The 19,659-nt window shown below is 52.6% G+C and overlaps 1 protein-coding gene across 15 annotated transcripts in view; it reads right to left on the reverse strand.

Annotated features, from left to right (window-relative positions):
- Positions 1 to 19,659, reverse strand: part of HSPG2 (heparan sulfate proteoglycan 2) — a 198,743-nt gene that overhangs the window by 125,475 nt on the left and 53,609 nt on the right. For 10 of the 15 annotated variants that reach the window (XM_088671498.1, XM_088671503.1, XM_088671494.1 and 7 more), the window contains 6 exons: positions 16,407 to 16,516; positions 9,839 to 9,897; positions 7,975 to 8,135; positions 7,829 to 7,867; positions 1,708 to 1,833; positions 558 to 671 (listed from right to left, as the gene is read on the reverse strand). In XM_088671498.1, the coding sequence (XP_088527624.1) occupies positions 558 to 671; positions 1,708 to 1,833; positions 7,829 to 7,867; positions 7,975 to 8,135; positions 9,839 to 9,897; positions 16,407 to 16,516 (609 nt within the window). The remainder of the gene's footprint in view (positions 1 to 557; positions 672 to 1,707; positions 1,834 to 7,828; positions 7,868 to 7,974; positions 8,136 to 9,838; positions 9,898 to 16,406; positions 16,517 to 19,659) is intronic. The other 5 variants (XM_088671505.1, XM_088671499.1, XM_088671504.1 and 2 more) reach the window with 1 other exon arrangement.

Genomic DNA, 19,659 nt, shown 5'->3' on the forward strand with positions numbered 1-19,659 from the left:
CAACCTGTCCCGTCCCATGACGTATCCCGCCCCCTCTTCCCCCCATCCCCCAGGTCATCCCTTTGACTGGCCCCACCATGTCCTGACCTATCCCGTCCCCTCCTCCCCTCCATTCGGCCTAGTCTGTAAAGGCTTCGGCCTAGTATGTAAACAGCAGCCGAGGTGCTGTTGAGAGGGAAGGTTCTACAGGTGCAGTACCACTGTAGCCGCCGCTAGAGGGCGCTGGTTTGCAACCTGGTTCTTTTTCCCGCATGCACTTTCGGCTGAGTGGTGCATTCTGGAACAGGGTTTTTTTGGGGGTTTTCACCTGGCGGAGGTGTGGCATCTGTCTTTGAAAACCTTATAAGAGCCTTTGGACATTCGCTTTGGACGTTGTGTTCAAATTTGAACGGAATCGGTGAAGCGGTGTTTATGTTTGAATACAAATGTATAGTGTGAAATTGAATAAAAAACATTAAAAATAAAAGAAGAAGTGCTAAAGGCTTTTTTCCCTCCCAGATGGGGCAGGGGGCAGCAACAGTTTCTGCCTAGGCTGCCGTCCGCCTCCCATTCCTCACCGCAGCCGTCCTCGTCCGAGGCGTCATCACAGTCGGCGTGGCCATCGCAGCGATCCTCCAGGAGAACACACTCACCGTTGTCGCAGCCAAACTCATCGCTGCCGCACTCGGGAGCTATAGAGTTGGAAGGGATACCAAGAGTCACCTAGCGGGATTTGACATCTTTCTGCAGGGCCTGCAAGTTAGAGCTGTTCCGCCAGGCCTTTGGCCAGGGGGCAGTCTGACCTATTTTCCTTTGTATAAGAGCAAGCATGGAGGAGGCATCCCAGCCTGTTCACAGGTCCTTATATGATCAGTGAAAACAGCTGGTCCTGGCAAGTATTAACCGCTCTCCATCTCAACCTGATAACTGCCATTTGTCCAGATTTTAATTTGTCTCAATTAATTTTAAGATGTCTTTTAATTAATTGATGCCTCTTTTTATGTATGTGTACTGTGTTATTTGCATGATGAGCCTGGCTTCGGCTGGGGTGGGCGGGGTACAAATAAAAATTATTATTATTACTATTATTATTATTATTATTATTATTACTTGCCGACAAAGGTCCGTATAGGTAAGGCTATGGTTTTTCCAGTAGTGAGAGCTGGACCATAAAGAAGGCAGATTGCCAAAGAATTGATGCTTTTGAACTATGGTGCTGGAGGAGACTCTTGAGAGTCCCATGGACTGCAAGAAGATCAAACCTATCCATTCTTAAGGAAATCAGCCCTGAGTGCTCACTGGAAGGACAGATCCTGAAGCTGAGGCTCCAATACTTTGGCCACCTCATGAGAAGAGAAGACTCCTTGGAAAAGACCCTGATGTTGGGAAAGATTGAGGGCACAAGGAGAAGGGGACGACAGAGGACAAGATGGTTGGACCAAACTGCGGGAGGCAGTGCAAGACAGGAGTGCCTGGCGTGCTCTGGTCCATGGGGTCACGAAGAGTTGGACACGACTAAACGACTAAACAACAACAACCCTGTCTGAGCCTGGCTTCGGTTGGGGAGGGCGGGGTACAAATAATAATAGTAATTATTTTTATTATTATCACTAGTCCAACCCCCTGCAATGCAGGCATTACGGACTCGTGGGGGTGAAAGGGATGCTGGCCATGAATTCTCTGCCTCCCCGCCACCCGCCATCACCCCCAGCCCACAGCCATGCTCACCACAGTCCAGCTCATCCGACATGTCCCGGCAGTCCGATCGGCTGTCGCAGAGGAACTCTTTGGAGATGCACTCGCCACTCCGGCACCTGAACTCATCGGCCGTGCAGGCGCGAACCACGGGCGTCACTGAAAGCAGATGGGGGGAATCAGAGCCACTCTTGCGGAGAGAAGTAGGGGGTGTGCAGTGGGGGGAAGCCGGCTGCACTCTGGAGCCCTCCTTCGAGGAAAGAGACTCCACCAAAAAATAAAAACAACAACCCAATAACACCCCCTCCCAAAAAAGAGCCACATTTTAAAAGGATATAGGATGTCAAACCAGGTTGAATCCTGAGGTTGAATCCTGACAAGACAGAAGTACTGTTTGTGGGGGACAGGAGGCGGGCAGGTGTGGAGGACTCCCTAGTCCTGAATGGGCTAACTGTGCCCCTGAAGGACCAGGTGCGCAGCCTGGGAGTCATTTTGGACTCACAGTTGTCCATGGAGGCGCAGGTCAGTTCTGTCTCCAGAGCAGCTGTCTATCAGCTCCATCTGGTACGCAGGCTGAGACCCTACCTGCCTGCAGACTGTCTCACCAGAGTGGTGCATGCTCTAGTTATCTCCTGCTTGGACTACTGCAATGCGCTCTACGTGGGGTACCTTTGAAGGTGACCCGGAAACTACAACTAATCCAGAATGTGGCAGCTAGACTGGCCGCCGAGACCACATAACACTGGTCTTGAAAGACCTACATTGGCTCCCAGTACGTTTCCGAGCACAATTCAAAGTGTTGGTGCTGACCTTTAACGCCCTAAATGGCCTCGGTCCAGTATACCCGAAGGAGCGTCTCCACCCCCATCGTTCTGCCCAGACACTGAGGTCCAGCGCCAAGGGCCTTCTGGCGGTTCCCTCGTTGCGAGAAGCCAAGTTACAGGGAACCAGGCAGAGGGCCTTTTTGGTAGTGGCACCCGCCCTGTGGAACGCCCTCCCATCAGATGTCAAAGAGAAAAACAACTACCAGATTTTTAGAAGACATCTGAAGGCAGCCCTATTTAGGGAGGCTTTTAATGTTTAATTGATTATTGTATTTTATTTTTCTGTTGGAAGCCTCCCAGAGTGGCTTGGTAATAATATTATTATTACCAAAGACCTGGTTAAAAAGGAACGTTTTTTCCTGGCGCCTAAAGGTGTGTAATGAAGGCACCAGGCAAACCTCCCTGGGGAGAACATTCCACAGACGGGGAGCCACCCCAGAGAAGTCCCCGTTCTTGTGTTGCCACCCTCCGGACCATGAATAAGAGCCTCAGAAGATGATCTCAGGGTCCGGGCAGGCTCATATGGAAAGAGGCGGTCCTTGAGGTATTGTGGTCCTGAGCCATTTAAGGCTTTATAGGTCAAAACCAGCACTTTGAATTGGGCAAGGAAACTAATTGGTAGCCAGTGCACTCAGACCAGGATCAGTGCAATGTGCTCAAACCATCTTGCTCTGGTGAGCAACCTGGCCGCTGAATTCTGCAATAGCTGAATTCTACCCCCTCATCCCATCCAATCCCTCTTGGCTGCCTCCTTTATCCCCACAGCAGTTGAGTGATGGTTAGCGCCAATGAATTCGAATCTTCCCATGGTCTCTGAGGATACCCTAAACCAGTGGTCCTCAACCTTGGGCCTCCAGATGTTTTTGGCCTACAACTCCCATGATCCCTAGCTAGCAGGACCAGTGGTCAGGGATGATGGGAACTGTAGTCTCAAAACATCTGGAGGCCCAAGGTTGAGGACCACTGCCCTAAACAACCTAACAGAGTCTAGCTTGGCTTTGGAATTAACTGCGTTGCCCCCTGTAATTCCTGGATTGTAGCGGGTTTGGCTGGATGACCCTGTGGGTTCCCTTCCAATTCTTTGATTCTATTAGCAGGGGGCTAGACTACTATTCTTGGGGCCCTCCTGGGAAAGGCTTCACTCAACTTTGGTGGTGGGGGCAATTCATCATGCTGGGAATGAACCCCAACACACACACACACACACACACACACACACACACACACACACACACAAGCAAACCTGCCTCCTTCCCAGCTGTGTTCCACCCCCACCCACCCAGAAAGCAGAACCCCACCTTTGGCACACACCAAAACCCACAGCACACAGTTAGGAGGCTGCTGGCACAAGCCAAGCAAACCAAGAGCCAGCCACACAGATGCCCCAGACATCCAAGCTTCCTTCCTGCTTTTTTTTTTTTTGATAGTTACTTCACAGATCGGCATCAATACAAAGACTCTCCATCGTCCCAGCACAGGGGGTCAAGGAAGGAGGCAGTGGAGCACTCTTAAGTTCCCCCAGACTTCTCTTAGGGAAATGCTCTGCAGTGGGACTTGGCATGCACAAGGCTCCAGGCTCAGACCCCAACAGAGTCATTGCTGCCAGCCACAGAATAGAAAAATACAGAGAGCAAGTGCTCTGAATTGATATAAGGGAGGGGCATGCCTTGTTCAGATCAGCCCTTTACGATTCAGAACCATGAGGCCTAGAAACTTGTTTTATCAACAAGGGACGGAGCGTATGAGGATGATACCCAGCACTACCTCTCTTTTAAATCAGAACCAGTGAAGGCGGTGAAGGTCCTGTGTGAGTGTCTGGAGGCAGTTGGACGATGGATGGCGGCTAACAGATTGAGGTTGAATCCTGACAAGACAGAAGTACTGTTTTGGGGGGACAGGGGGAGGGCGGGTGAAGAGGATTCCCTGGTCCTGAATGGGGTAACTGTGCCCCTGAAGGACCAGGTGCGCAGCTTGGGAGTCATTTTGGACTCACAGCTGTCCATGGAGGCGCAGGTCAGTTCTGTGTCCAGAGCGGCTGTCTACCAGCTCCATCTGCCGTGGACTGTCTCACCAGAGTGGTGCATGCTCTAATCTCCCGCTTAGACTACTGCAATGCGCTCTACGTGGGGCTACCTTTGAAGGGGACCCGGAAACTACAACTAATTCAGAATGTAGCAGCAAGACTGGTGACTGGGAGTGGCCGCCAAGACCACATAACACCGGTCCTGAAAGATCTACATTGGCTCCCAGTACGTTGCCGAGTACAATTCAAAGTGTTCGTGCTGACCTTTAAAGCCCTAAACGGCCTCGGTCCTGTATACCTGAAGAGCATCTCCACCCCCATCGTTCTGCTCAGACACTGAGGTCCAGCGCCAAGGGCCTTCTGGCGGTTCCCTCCCTGCGAGAAGTGAGGTTACAGGAAACCAGGCAGAGGGTATTCTTGGTGGTGGCGCCCTGTGGAACGCCCTCCCATCAGATGTCAAGGAAATAAACAACTATCTGACTTTTAGAGGACATCTGAAGGCAGCCCTGTTTACGGAAGCTTTTAATGTTTAATAGATTATTGTATTTTACTGTTTTGTTGGAAGCCGCACAAAGTGGCCAGATGGGCGGGGTATAAATATATTATTATTATTATTATTATTATTATTATTATTATTATTATGATGATGACTGGTAGCAATGGCTCAGCAGAGTTTCAGGCAGAGAAATCTTCCCCAGGGATACATTTCTGGAGACTGGACCTGGGATCTTCTGCATGCCAAGCAGGGGCTCTGCCCGCTGAGTTGTGGCCTTTTCCCAACCACGCCACGCTGCTCCAAACCAGGCACTGCACTCTGCCCTGCGGGGCGGGCATCATTAAGCAACATGCCAGTCCCTGCCCTTGCATGCCACAGCCCAGCTGGAGGGAGAGGCTTGTGTTCCTTCTGGCATGATTCACATATCCCGAGGGGGGGGGAGCAGGGATGTCCATCACTCACACTGGCAGAGAAACACACGGCACAACACAAGCAGGTGAGCACAAAGGGACCTGGAGGCCACCCCACCCCTCGAAAAGGACTGTGCAACAGGCAGGTGAAGAAGACAGCTCTGCTAGTCCATGCACAGCTCAGAGGTGTTTTCCCCCCACTAGGGACCCAGGATTGCTTGTTGCAACTTTACTGGAGGTGTGTTCAGGAGACGCAATAGGGAGGTTATTTAGCTGAACGTAAGAGTGTAAGACAAGCGTGCTGAATGGGGTTCTGCCCATCGAGTCCTGCATCCTGTCCCCCAAGTGGCCAAACAGATGCCAGGTAAGAGGAGAGAGACTTTGTGCTGGTCACCAGGCAATGGCTTTTGCCACCTGCCTCGGCCTGCCTCCTCTAGCAGCATTTCCCAGACCATGACTGGCAGCTGGGAAAAAGAGGAGTTCGGGTATATATTTTTAAAAAATAATTTTGTGTGTCTTTGTTTCTCAATTTGTATTGCGCTCTTTTATGCCCTGTGACTTGCCATTATTTTCTGTTGATTATAGTTTAGAAATTATCTATTGCAATTGCTAAGAGTGAATTTCTGCTTAATTATTATTTGCTGATATTTAATTTTACAGTGTGCTATTACAGTGCTATTACATGGACCCGGGTAGCGCTGTGGGTTAAACCACAGAGTCTAGGGCTTGCTGATCAGTCAGTGGTTCGAATCCCTGCAATGGGGTGAGCTCCCGTTGCTCGGTCCAAGCTCCTGCCCACCTAGCAGTTCAAAAGCACATCAAAGTGCAAGTAGATAAATAGGGACCGCTCCGGCGGGAAGGTAAACGGCATTTCCGTGCACTGCTCTGGTTCGCCAGAAGCAGCTTTGTCATGCTGGCCACATGACCCGGAAGCTGTCTGCAGACAAACGCCGGCTCCCTCGGCCTATAGAGCGAGATGAGCGCTGCAACTCCAGAGTCGGACACGACTGGACCTGATGGTCAGGGGCCCCTTTACCTTTATTACAGTGGTAGCTCGGTTCTCGAACATAATCCATTCCGGAAAAACGTTCCGAGTTCCAAAATGTTCGAAAACCGAGGCACAAAAAGGGCTATCTGCAAATTCAGTTGAGAAAATGGAAAAACACGCAGCGGAAGCCGTTCGACTTCCGAGGCGCGTTCGAAAACGGAAGCATTTACTTGCAGGTTTTCAGCATTTGGGTTCCGAAACGGGTCAATGGAGACGTTCGAGAACTGAGGTACCCCGGTATATTCTAATGGATTGTTGAATAAAATTTTCTTTGATACAAGTCATTTATTTTAAAGCTATGTTTTTATTATGACGTGTTTTGGATACTGGAGCAGGTTGTCAGAAGGTGGGCAATCTCTGTTGTTTCCTCAAGCTTGCAAACCGCCTTGCAAATGCTAATATAGAAAGGCAGTTTGCAAATTAAAAGGGGGATGAAATGAGATTATGAGCAAGAGAAGTGTGGTGCTCTCTCTGTGCTCCGAAACCTCCCTCTTACAATCTGCAAAGATCACACTGTCCAGACCTCACAGATGGTGAAACGTGAGCCCTGCAGCTGCAAGAACTATCTTGGATGTTTTCTTCCATACGGGATTCCAAGGAGCTGCTGCAGAGAGGAGCGGGGGGGGGGATGGTTCCCGGGAGGAGGGTTATCATTAGGGATGGACAAATTCGTCCATTTCAACCCAGTTTCTCTTCTTTCCTATCTTCAATTCAGTTTCAGGATTTGATCTGATTTTAGATCTACTGCTTTTTTGTATTTTGACTGCTGCTACGACAACTGCTTTTTGTTTCTGATATTTGTTTTATGGTTCTCTTTAATTAAAAAAAAAAATCCCAAAAAAACCCAGTTTCTCCACATTTCCACAGCAATTTGCAATTTTGGGTGGCAGCAAGGGAGAAACAATGCTCATGAAAACTGATCAGCACTTTCGTGCAAACTTCTCTCGACAAACTTATTTTTGAATCCAGTTCCTGACCAGTGTACACCGTTCTGCAACAGATTTCCTCTAGTATAATGCATTCGGGGCATGTTATTTCGCTCTTATTTCACACACATTTTTGCACACACTTGCTTGTTTGGAAAACCGTGTCCTGAAATTTGCACAAGTGCCAGCTTGGAAGAAGGGCTATGTTTCGGTTTGTGTTTCATGAAGTGTGAATTTGAAGCGATTCCCCTTCTAATGTGAATTTCACCCCCAGCCACACAGACAGCCATCAGCCTAGACAATTGCCAACGCTGGCTGAGGATGCTGGGAATTGTAGTTCAACGACATCTGGGGCACCCAGGTTGACCCACCTCCCTCGGGACAGAAGCCTCCAGGTCCCATTGCACCCCTCGGATGCCACACTCACCTGGGGGCTCCATTGTAATGGGGGGAGGTGGGGTTTGGGCTGAAAGCAAATGGAGAGTTAATGTGAATGGGAACGGGGGGTGACGCCCATTTCCACAATAAACTCCACCCCATTCTAACCCACATATAGGTTCCAGTCTGGTTCACCTTCTCCCAAGCGGCGGAACTGGAATCCCAACGTGGAGGTGACGTAGGAGGCGATGGAGCCGCTCTCGATGACCGAGAATAGCACTTGGCGGATCTGGTCCTCATCCACGTTCTCCTCAGAGCCCACATCCAGCTCCACAAAGATGTAGCCGTCAATCTCCCTGGTGGGAAAGGAGGTGCATGGGCGCCAATTCACAGACCCATCATGTGGGGAAGGGGGTAAAACCTGCGTCCGGAGACAGGGTCCAATTCTCACCTCCCACCTAACTCTTCCTTTCCAGGGATTGTGCTGTTCAGATCCTAAAACAGTGTTTCCCAAACTTGGCTCTCGAGCTGCTTTTGGGTCTGATTTAGGGATGATGGGAGTTATAGTCCAAAATCCGCTGGAGACCCAAGTTTGGGAACCACTGTCCTAAAATATCTCCCCAATTTTTTGTAATTTTTCATTAAATTTTCTGTTTTACAATTTAGAATGCTCATTTAAGCATCCATAAAATATCTGTGACTTTCCTTCTTCTCTTTCCATGCTTCATTTTGCATATCATAAACCCCTGCGTATTTTACAAAAACTATACACCAGTCAGTATTCCATTTTTGCAACCATCAAAACTTATTTACAGTGTTGAATTTATCTTAATGCAGCCCACGTTTTCAGCTGTGCACAATTATTTCTCATATATTCAATAAACATTTTCCAATCTTATCTAAATGTGTGTTCTTCTTGTTCTCTTATTCTACAGTGGTGCCTCGCTAGACGAAATGAATTCGTTCCGTCTAGCGAGTCCCAGTTTCCCATAGGAATGCATTGAAACTTAATCAATGCGTTCCTATAGGCTCTGGGGGACTGGCAGCGCCATGTAACGGGGCTTCGGAGAAGGTTTCCGAAGCCCCATCCGATGCCAGCTGTGTGCAAGGCGGCGGGGGGAGAAGCTCTCTTCTCCCAGCCACCGCCTTGCCTGCCTCCCCCGACACGGAACGCAACTTCAGAGGTCTCCGAAGTTGCGCTCCGTGCCGGGGGTGCGGGGCGAGAGGCGGGGGTGGGGGCAGGGGAAGACCTCTCATATGCCTCCCCCGACACGGAAGTTGCGTTCCTCCGAAGTTGCGTTCCGTGTCGGGGGAGGCAGGCAAGAGGTCTTCCCCCGCCGCCACCTCTAGCCCCACACCCCCAGCACGGAGCGCAACTTCGGAGACATCCGAAGTTGCGTTCCGTGTCGGGGGAGGCAGGCGAGAGGCGGCGGCGGGGGACGGAGCTGAATCGCAGCGGCCGCTGCTTGCCCCCGCCTGTCTTCCCCGAGCCAAGGGGAAGACAGGCAGGGGCAGCCGCCGCACCGCCGCGTTTCAGCTCCGTCCCCCCTGGCAAAGGAAGATTAGCCGTCAGCTTCCCGCACTGACAGCTGATCTTCCTTTGCCGCTTTCTATGGCCACGCTTCGTAAGACGAAGCGGCGATCATAGAAAATCTTGTCGTCTTACGAATGCCTCGCACAACGCAAAACTCTTTCGTCTAGCGAGTTTTTCGTTGTGCGAGGCATTCGTAAAGCGAGGCACCACTGTATATGTTAAGTCTGCAAGCTGTGTGTAGTCCATCTGTTTAGGTTGCCATTCTTCTTTAGTTGGGACCTCGCTCGTTTTCCATTTTGGGGCTAACAAAACAAGGGCCGCAGTAGTGACATACATAAACAACCTTTTTGACATCTGGGAATTTCAGTCTGAATGTATCCCCCCCCCAAAAAAAGGACTCTGGTTTTTTGGGGGAAAGTACTTTAAAACAATGCAATGCAAGCTCCTTAAAAGAAAACAGCAAAGGCGGGGGTTAAATCCTGCCTCCGTGGCACCCTGGACATGGAAACCAACCCCTGGACTCACTTGATGAAGACCACGCTAACCATTTGCTGTCCAGGGATCTTGTAGTATTCAGACTCCAGCTGCGGAGAGAAAATTGCATCAGCCTCATTGTCACAGTGGCCGGAGTGGGCTACTTCAGAGTAACGACGCTACGCAGCTCTGCATTTTATTCTTTTATTGGTGCTGCGTATTTACAGTGCTGAAGTCATTGCTATTTACACGGAGTGATGTGGTCAGTCGGTTCCAGAACCTCCGAATGGCTTTTGGCGCGTCTTTCTCCAACACAAAAGCTTTGGCAGACCCATCCTCTTTCCCCTCCTCTTTCTGCGTAATTCCGGAGTTGGGGGGATGGGTCTCCCCCCCTTATTCGCCCCTTCCTGTCCCACCTGGGACCCTGGCTCCTCTACCTTGCCTGAGCCTCGGACACGACTTCCTGCTTCCCCATTGGAATCGGAACTCTCTCTGCTTTCCCCTGTGCTCGGGGATGGGCTTGAACTCAGGAGGGGAGGGACGTCGCGATATCCCCTGTCCCTCACATCCACCCCCCTCCCAAGCTCTCCTTCACCCCTCCCCAGGTCCCCCCCAGGTGTCGGTGACGACTGGAAGCCTAAGAACTCAGTGCTTTCCGAGCCCGTTGGTGTGAACACCTCCCCCCAGTCCTGCGAGCCCCCCCCTTCCGCCTGGGAGGACGGGAATCCCAAAAAGTCCGTGGCGTCAGAGCTGGTAGGGGTAAAAATGTTCTGCCAATCTGCTCCTTCCTCTGACTGGGTGGATCTCGGTGACACCCATACCTCATCCTCTGGTTCCTCAAACTCCGCTTCCCAGCGCCATGGTGAACTGCTCTCCCGTGCTTCCTCCCCCTCCCCCTCCCTTTCCATGTGCCAGGGCTTGGGTCTATGGGGAAAGAGGGCGTGAAATTCTTCTACCAGGAATTCCTCCTGTATCTGAGTGGCTGGGACCCATTCATTCTGGGACGGTGGAGCATCCTCCCATGCCATGAGGTACTCCAGGCCCCCCACCCCCCTCCTTGAGTCCAGGATGGCCGTGGCCTCATTGAGTTGCTCCCTGCCTTCTCTCTCCCCCCCTCCCTCAGGGGTTTGTTCGCTGCCTCGGAGCCTGCTGCTTTCCCTGTACGGCGACAGCAGCGATCTATGAAACACTGGGTGCACCCTCATGTCCTCTGGCAGTGCCAGCCTGTATGCCACCGGGTTGACCTGTTGCGTGACCGTGAAGGGGCCCAACCTTCTGGGCGCCAGCTTTTTGCACCTCCCTCTGATGGGAAGGCCCTCCGAGGACAACCAAACTTTGTCCCCCACCCTAATGACCTCCCCCGGTCGCCTGTGGCGATCTGCCCCCTTCTTGTACGCTTCCTTGGCTCTCTCCAAGTGTTCTCTAAGCTGCTGGTGCACCGTCTCCAGTTCCTCTGCCCAATCCTCAGCCTGTGGGCCCTCCTCCTCCTCCTCCCCCTCCCTCTCTGGGAAAGATCTGAGGTCGCGCCCGTAATTGGCCTTAAAGGGCGACACCCCTGTGGAGACGTGCACCGCATTGTTGTAGGCAAATTCTGCCAGTGGCAGGCGATCCACCCAGTCCGTTTGCCGCTGGCTGACGTAGCATCTCAGGTACTGCTGCAGAATGGCGTTGACCCTCTCCGCCTGTCCATTGATCTGCGGGTGTCTAGCCGTCAACAAGCTGACCTCCACCTGCAGGAGGTTCATGAGCCGCCGCCAGAACCTGGAAACAAATTGGCGGCCACGATCCGAAATAACCCTTAAAGGTAATCCATGCAGTCTGAATACGTGATCCACAAACAGTTTGGCTGTCTCCTCTGCAGAGACCGCCCTGGCACACGGTATAAAGTGGCACATTTTGGACATGAGGTCCACCACCACCAACACTGCGGTCTTGCCCCTGGAAGAAGGCAGATCTGTGATGAAGTCCATGGACACCACTTCCCACGGCCTGTGTGGCGTGGCTAAGGGCTCCAGCAATCCCGGTGGCGCTGCTCTGACCACCTTTGCCCGCTGGCAGGTGTCACAGCCCCGTACGTAGTCTCTAACATCTTCCCGCACCCCTGGCCACCAGAAGTGTCTCATGACTAGGTGAGCGGTTTTGTCCCTCCCAAAATGACCCGCCGTTGGGTTGTCGTGCATCTGCTTGAGGACCGTACGTCTAAGCTGGGTGGTGGGCAGGTACAGTGCACCCTTGTAGAAAAGCAGCCCCCTGCGTTCTGCAAAGTCTTTTGCCTGCTCCCCCCCCCTCTCATCCGCTGCCGTCAGTGCTGTGAGTTCCGCCTCGCTCACCACTGCTGCTCCGCAGGACCATGCTGACGGGGGGGAAATGTGTCTGGGTGCCGGTGGCGCCTCCTCCTCCATGTACTCTGGCTTGCGGGAGAGGGCATCCGCCCTGACATTCTGCTCCCCCGGGATGTAGTGTATGGAGAAGTTGAAGTTCGAGAAGAACTCTGCCCACCGTATCTGCCGCTGGTTGAGCACCCTGGCAGTTCTCCAGAACTCCAGGTTCTTGTGGTCTGTGCACACCTGGATGGGGTGCTTGGCACCCACCAGGAAGTGTCTCCAGTGCTGGAACGCAGCGTGGATCGCAAGAAGTTCCCGATCAAACACCGTGTAGTTTCGCTCTGGCTGGGTCAACTTCCTGGAGAAGAAGGCACAGGGTCTCCACTCCCTGTTGGCGTCCAGTTGCAACAAAATGGCGCCCACAGCTTTATCAGAAGCATCTGTCTCCACGCGTAGGGGCGCGTCCTGAACCACGTGGAACAGGTTCTGGTCTGAGGCGAACACCCTCTTGAGGCTTTCGAACGCTGCTTGCGCCTCTGGTGTCCACCTGAACTTCTGCTTGCCTCTCAGGCAGTCAGTGATGGGAGCCGTAACGCGAGAGAAGTTCTTGATGAACTTCCTGTAGAAGTTGGCGAAGCCTAGTAGGCGTTGGGCATCTTTGCGCGTCCTGGGGCTGTGCCAGTCCAGGATGGCCTGCACCTTGTCCTTGTCCATCGCCAGCCCCTTGTCTGACAGCTTGTAGCCCAGGAAGTCCACCTCCTTGGTGTGAAACTTGCACTTCTCCAGCTTCACATACAGGTGGTTCTCCTTCAGGCGCTGCAACACCTCCCTGACATCTTTCACATGCTGCACTGGGTCATCGGAATAGATAAGGATGTCATCCAGGAAGACCAAGCATTTCCTGAAGAGGAGGGACCCCAGGACGTGGTGCATGAAGGCCTGGAAGCATGCTGAGCCCCCTTGCAACCCGAAGGGCATCACCAGATATTCAAAAGAGCCCAGAGGCGTGAACATCGTGGTTTTCCATTCATCGCCCTCCCGGATCCTGATCAAGTTGTACGCCCCTCTTAGGTCTAGCTTGGTGAAAATCTTGCCCCTGCGTGCCGCTGTCAACAGATCGTCCACTCTGGGCATGGGGAAAGCCACTGGCTCTGTCACTGAATTCAGCCGTCTAAAATCCACCACAAGACGGCGCTGTTGCGTGTCCTTCTTGTCCACCCAGAAGACTGGGCTGCCCCCTGCTGCCTTGCTTTCTCTGATGAACCCCCGCTTGAGGTTCTTGTCGATGAAAGCGCGCAGATCCTCCAGTTCCTGGTCTGACATGGCGTACAGCTTGGCTGGGGGTATAGTTGCCCCTGGCACCAGGTTGATCTGGCAGTCAAAAGGCCTGTGTGGGGGTAGGTGGTCGGACTCCGCTTCGCTGAAGACCTCCTGCAGGTCCCAGTACGGCTTGGGTATCGCTTCACCCCCTTTGACGTGCATGGTGGCCACCGTGGCTATCGGAGGCCCCTCCCCTGGTTGGTGCTGCATGCAATGTTCCAGGCAAAAGTCCGATCCAAAAGTGATGCATCTCTGGTGCCAACTGATGGAGGGGTCGTGGCGCGCCAGCCAGCTCATGCCCAAGACGATGGGGGGGTCTGAGATGGTGGTGACGTTGAATGCCAGTGTCTCTGAGTGCCTTCCCACCGTCATTTTCATGGGGGGGGGGTTTGATGAGTGATGGCCCCTCCCAGCAGCTCTCTGCCGTCAATGGTCGCCACGTGCAGAGGAAAATCCAGCTGCAGAAGCTGGATCTGGTGCTCTTCTGCAAAGTTTCTCGAGAAGAAGTTCGCTGACGCCCCACTGTCAATTAGGGCGAGGACCGTCAGGGGATAGCCATTTGGGAGCGTGAGCGTCACTTCTAGAACCACTCCTGCTCTGGGAGGGGTGGGCTGGCTCTGCTCCTCTCTGTGCGGGTGGGTGGGCTGGGGCTGTTGTCTGCTGACTGTGCCTGGCTGCTGCCCCTTGTCTCCTGCAGCCAGGCTTTCCCGTTTCCCTGCTGTGGTGCTGCGTCAGTGGGGGAGGGCACAACCGTTCCCGCCTTTCCTTGCCACTCCCTGCGATGTGGGCAGTCTCTGACGAGATGCTGGGGGGAGTTGCAGAGAAAGCAATTCCCACCCCTTCCCTCCTTGCGTCTTGGCGCCGCTGGGGTTTGAAAAGCCCGCGCGCGCGCGCTATCAATCTGCATGGGTTCCTGGTCCTGGCTGGCCCCAGGCATGGCTTGAAAGGGTTGTTGGGGGAGTGGCTTCTCCTGCGACCGTGGGAACCAAGCCCGCTTTGCGCGCGTTGCTTGCTTGTCGCTCCACCGGGATTCCTGTCTCACCCCCACCGCCAGAGCCGCTTTGCTCAGCTGATCCATATTACTGGGCTTTGGACCTCTCGAGAGCTCATCCTTCACCCCCTCATGCAACCCCAAGTAGAACGCCGCTTGCATTGGGGGTGACTCCAGTTCCCACCCCAATCTGTGCACCAGCATGGTGAATTTCGCCCAATACGCGCGAACTGTCATATTTCCTTGGCGTAAATTATGAAGTTCCTCCTTAGTCTGGTCCATATGACTATCGGACGAATACATCGTTTTCAAACCTTCCAGAAATAGTTTGACATTCTTCATGCAAGGATTCTTTGTTGCGATTAACGGTCTTAGCCACTCCCTGGCTGCCCCGGTAAGGTGCTCCACAATAAACGCTACCCTGTGCTCATCATCAGGGAACTCATCGTGGTGCAGCTCAAGAGCATACACAATCTCAGTCTCAAAGCCCTGATATTCCCTCGGGTCTCCGTTGAACTTGCTTACTAGGGTCCCGGCTCTCCTTCCTGGCAGCACTTGGACTTGGGGTGCCCCTCCCGCCTTGTTTTTCTCTGCATCCAGCTTGTTTTGGAGGTCTACCGCCACCGCCCTTAATTCCTGCTCTCTTTCCTGTAGCGCTCTCACCTGTTCTGCAAGTTGTAGCCGGTCGTCCTGGACCTTCTTAGTCTCTTCTTTAGCTGCCTTCAATTCCCCCTGCGCCTGCAGCGACAGCTGCTGCAGTTCTTGCTGGGCTTGCTCCGCAATCTGCCGCCATCTCTCCGCCTCTGACACGCTCATCCCGGCAACTCCAAAGTAGCCCAAAAAAGGATTCGGAGGTTGCTGTCACAGTGGCCGGAGTGGGCTACTTCAGAGTAACGACGCTACGCAGCTCTGCATTTTATTCTTTTATTGGTGCTGCGTATTTACAGTGCTGAAGTCATTGCTATTTACACGGAGTGATGTGGTCAGTCGGTTCCAGAACCTCCGAATGGCTTTTGGCGCGTCTTTCTCCAACACAAAAGCTTTGGCAGACCCATCCTCTTTCCCCTCCTCTTTCTGCGTAATTCCGGAGTTGGGGGGATGGGTCTCCCCCCCTTATTCGCCCCTTCCTGTCCCACCTGGGACCCTGGCTCCTCTACCTTGCCTGAGCCTCGGACACGACTTCCTGCTTCCCCATTGGAATCGGAACTCTCTCTGCTTTCCCCTGTGCTCGGGGATGGGCTTGAACTCAGGAGGGGAGGGACTTCGCGATATCCCCTGTCCCTCACACTCATAGAATTGCAGAGTTGGAAGGGGCCCAAATGGTCACTTAGTCCAATCCCCTGAAATGCAGGAATAACTGCCAGGGTAGAACCTGGCCTCTTGGCTACCAGCCTCTGCAGAATTCAAGGTGCTTGTTTCTCTGACCTTTCGGGGGAAGAAGGAAGAGGGCCAATACTGCTCCACCTGGTACTGAGATGGTCCCCCAGACCCGCTAGCTCATCGCAAGGCTGTTGTGGCTAATTTTAAAATTTACTCATTTACTTATCTGCTAAATTTCTTACCCACCTTTAAAACACACACACAAAACCCCAATTTAAATTACAATTTTGTTAAACGATGCATTGAAAGCTATGCAAAGCTGTCTGCTTGTCCCCAAACACACATTTTCACAGCCTGCAACAGGAGATCTGGGGAGAACAGAGGCATGTTTCTTAGCGGAGTGCGTTTAATCACCATGGAGCCACTGCAGAAAAGGCCCCGCTCCTGACACATTATAATCTTAACTCCAGGGAGGGTGGAACAGGGATACCCTAGCAGATGTTAAAACACCAAGTTCACAGGAATATTATGGGAGGAGTTGCTTATTTTGATCCAAATGCATAGGGATATAAAAATCAGAGGAGGATAAGACTGTCCAAAGGGTCGTGATCTCTGTCCCCTTGGGACAGCTCCTTTGTGGAAACGTGATAGAATCAGGCCTCACCGTGTCCACCACTGCTTTGGAAACATCCTGGAACTCCTCTGAGTTGACATCATCCAGGCGGGAGCTGTAGTCGATGGACTTTGTGAAATTCACCAGGGCCCGGAAATAAACTAGAGAGGAGATATGATGGAGAGGAGATAGTTAGGAGATTGTTGGTCCCATTCGTGACTTAATACAGAAGAATTCCTTCTCTTGTTCACCCCTGCCTAAACACTCATGACCACAGATACTAATGAGAATTCTCGTGTAGGTCGAAATTTGCCTATCTGCAAGGATGCTCTCAGGTAGCATCGGAGACAGTGAGGCCCAATGATGGAGGTAGAGAGGGGCAGAGAAGGCAAGTGATGGCCTAGTTCACAGAGACTCTCTCAAGGCAAATCTTTAAAAATGTAGTATAAATGGGAAACACTGGCCTGCAAGCGCTCCAATTGGAGAACAGCCTTTACCAAAGGTGTCATGGGCTTTGAAGACACTCGGACTCAGGACGAAAGGGATAAACGTGCGAAGAGGAAGGCACGCTTGGCAAACCTTCACCGTGATCCAACTCCCGCCTGGAAACCTATGTTCCCACTGTGGAAGGACGTGTGGATCCAGAATTGGCCTCCACAGTCACTCATGGACTCACTGTTAAAACCGTGTTTATGGAAGACAATCTTACTCGGCTTCGAGGGATCGAAGAGGAGGAGGAGGAAGAAGAAGAAGAAGAAGAAGAAGAAGAAGAAGAAGAAGAAGAAGAAGAAGAAGAAGAAGAAGAAGAAGAAGAAGAAGAAGAAGAAGAAGAAGAAGTTCACAGAGGGGGAACCTCTGGCTTTCAGGCATTGTCGGGACACCAGCTCCCATTAGCCAACATGGCCAACAGTAAGAGACAATTTGAGTCCAGGAACATCTGGAGGGCCACACATGTTCCCTGCTCTGCACCAGAGGAAGGCAGTGGGGTAATGGAGGCAAGTGAGGGCCTAGTTGCCGGAACCGCGGAAAGAACATGTCGCCGACTTCCTGCAAAATGGAAGCTACTGGAGACTCGAGTGCGAAGGATTTCAAAGCCCTGACTGTAGCTCAAGGGAACTCTTGCCAGAGAATGTGTGTGTGTCAAATGAAAGGACCCAAATATGCCACCCCACCCAGGCGATAGCTTTCATGAGACATGCCTCCCTGCTCCCACACTGGCATGCAAGGCCTCAGCAGACCCCTCCTTCCATGAGTGGGAAGTCCCCCCTCCCCGCCTGACGGGGAGGGGAAGAGAGACAAAAAGGCCCTGGATATCAGCCTCCCCACCCCCAGATTTCACACAGGCTGTCTGCCAGGAGCATTGGCTAGCGGCAGCTCCCAGACGCAGCTGCGAGGCGGGACAAGTGATGGAAGGGTGTGTGACAGCAACATTTTTGGTGCTCCAGGTGCCTCTGCAGCGAGAGCCGCGTGGCTTAAATTCGCGACCTTACAATAATGGGCTTTTACGATATTGCTATAGGATTTTCTTCTACATTTGCCATTTACAGGTGTGAATGCCTGGGGAATTTTGAAGGTGTGGCTTATTTGTGGGTGTGGCTTATATCCGGGCCAATACGGTATTACTTCCCTTGGCCTGGACACTAGACTTCTGTGGATGCAGCCCAGAATTGCATTAGCCCTCCGTCTCCCAACTCCCAGGGCAGGAACCCAAGGCAGGGATGCCAGGGTGCCTCTACCCTCCTCCAATGCAGCCTGGGCAAACAGGGGTACCCGTTGTCCGACCCACACAAAGGCCCCATTCAGATGCCCCATGTGCCACTGTGCCCCCATGACCTGGCAAGAGCTGCCCGCTATTCCCTGCCTGCAGTCACCCCCAAAGAATGTGCCATGCCCCTGGATTCAAACAGCCCTTTCTAATGCCCTAACAGTATTTTTTTTCTCAAGGGGGATGAATGTTTGGGTGGAGGTAATGGTAAGGGGTGGGGACCCAGGTGGCGCTGTGGTTAAAACCACTGAGCCTAGGGCTTGCCGATCAGAAGGTCGGCGGTTTGAATCCCTGTGACGGGGTGAGCTCCCGTTGCTCAGTCCCAGCTCCTGCCAACCTAGCAGTTTGAAAGCACCTCAAAATGCAAGTAGATAAATAGGAACCGCTACAGCGGGAAGGTAAACGGCGTTTCCATGTGCTGCTCTGGTTTGCCAGAAGTGGCTTTGTCATGCTGGCCACATGACCTGGAAGCTGTACGCTGGCTCCCTCGGCCAATAACGCGAGATGAGCGTGCAACCCCAGAGTCGGTCACGACTGGACCTAATGGTCAGGGGTCCCTTTACCTTTACCGGTAAGGGGCGGTTTTCTCTCAACCCCCCCCCCCAAGGCTTGTCTTACTCTCTTCCTTGCCACAGCCACATGCAAATCCTTCATGCCAGGCTCTGCAACATTGTGTGTGGGGGGTGACCCAGATTGTGCCTCAGGGGTTAGTATCACCCCGAGGATTAATCCAGCCCCTTGAAGCTCTTTATTTATTTTTTAGTGCTGGAAACTCGGCTCTGGAAGGTGGGAGCAAAACAGCAGAGAAAAGTGCGTCCTCTGAGCGTGCACAGAGTGTTGTTCCCTCTCTGCTGGGGCACAACCGTTGTCGGGGAATAGGCAGGCAGCTTTTATCGCTTTTTGTTTCCGGGCATTCATATCCCACTGTTCTCCCCCTTCTGCAATTAATCCCCACAACAGCCCTGTGAGGTAGGTCAGGTTGAGAGGCAGGGACACTAGCCCCCAAGGTCACACTCAGTTAACTTCCTGGCCGAGTGGAGGGATTTGAACCCAAGTCCGATGCTGTAACCACTATGCAACACTGGCTCTCAGAGACAAAGAAGCATTTTGGGGGGTTGCAGCCCCCTCTGAACAGGGCAAGGGATGGGGCCCAGGAGCAATGTCAAGGCTGAATCTGCCACAGCCCCATTCATTTGGGGACGAGGCCTGGGAGATGTGGGCTAGGGAGGAGAAGCCATCTTGGCCCCAACTCCTGGAAAGGAGGTACAAAAGGAGGTACAAGCAGACCTATAGGAGGTGGGGTGGGGAAGCAGGCCCATTCCAAACAAAGGAAGAAGGATTTTAAAGGGAAAGGCTATCAAGGGTTACTAGCCACAGCAGCCATTGACTGCCTCCACAATCAGAAGCAGCAATACTTCGGAATGCCTGTTTCTGGGAATCACAAGGATTCCAGCTTCTTTCGCACCCAGGTCCTGCTTGCGGGCTTCCCGCAATGGGCATCTGGTTGGCCACTGTGAGAGCAGAACTCTGTGGCCCGAT

This window comes from Zootoca vivipara, chromosome 6, assembly GCF_965207765.1.
Source record: "Zootoca vivipara chromosome 6, rZooViv2.hap1.1, whole genome shotgun sequence".
NCBI classification, from domain to species: Eukaryota; Metazoa; Chordata; class Lepidosauria; order Squamata; family Lacertidae; genus Zootoca; species Zootoca vivipara.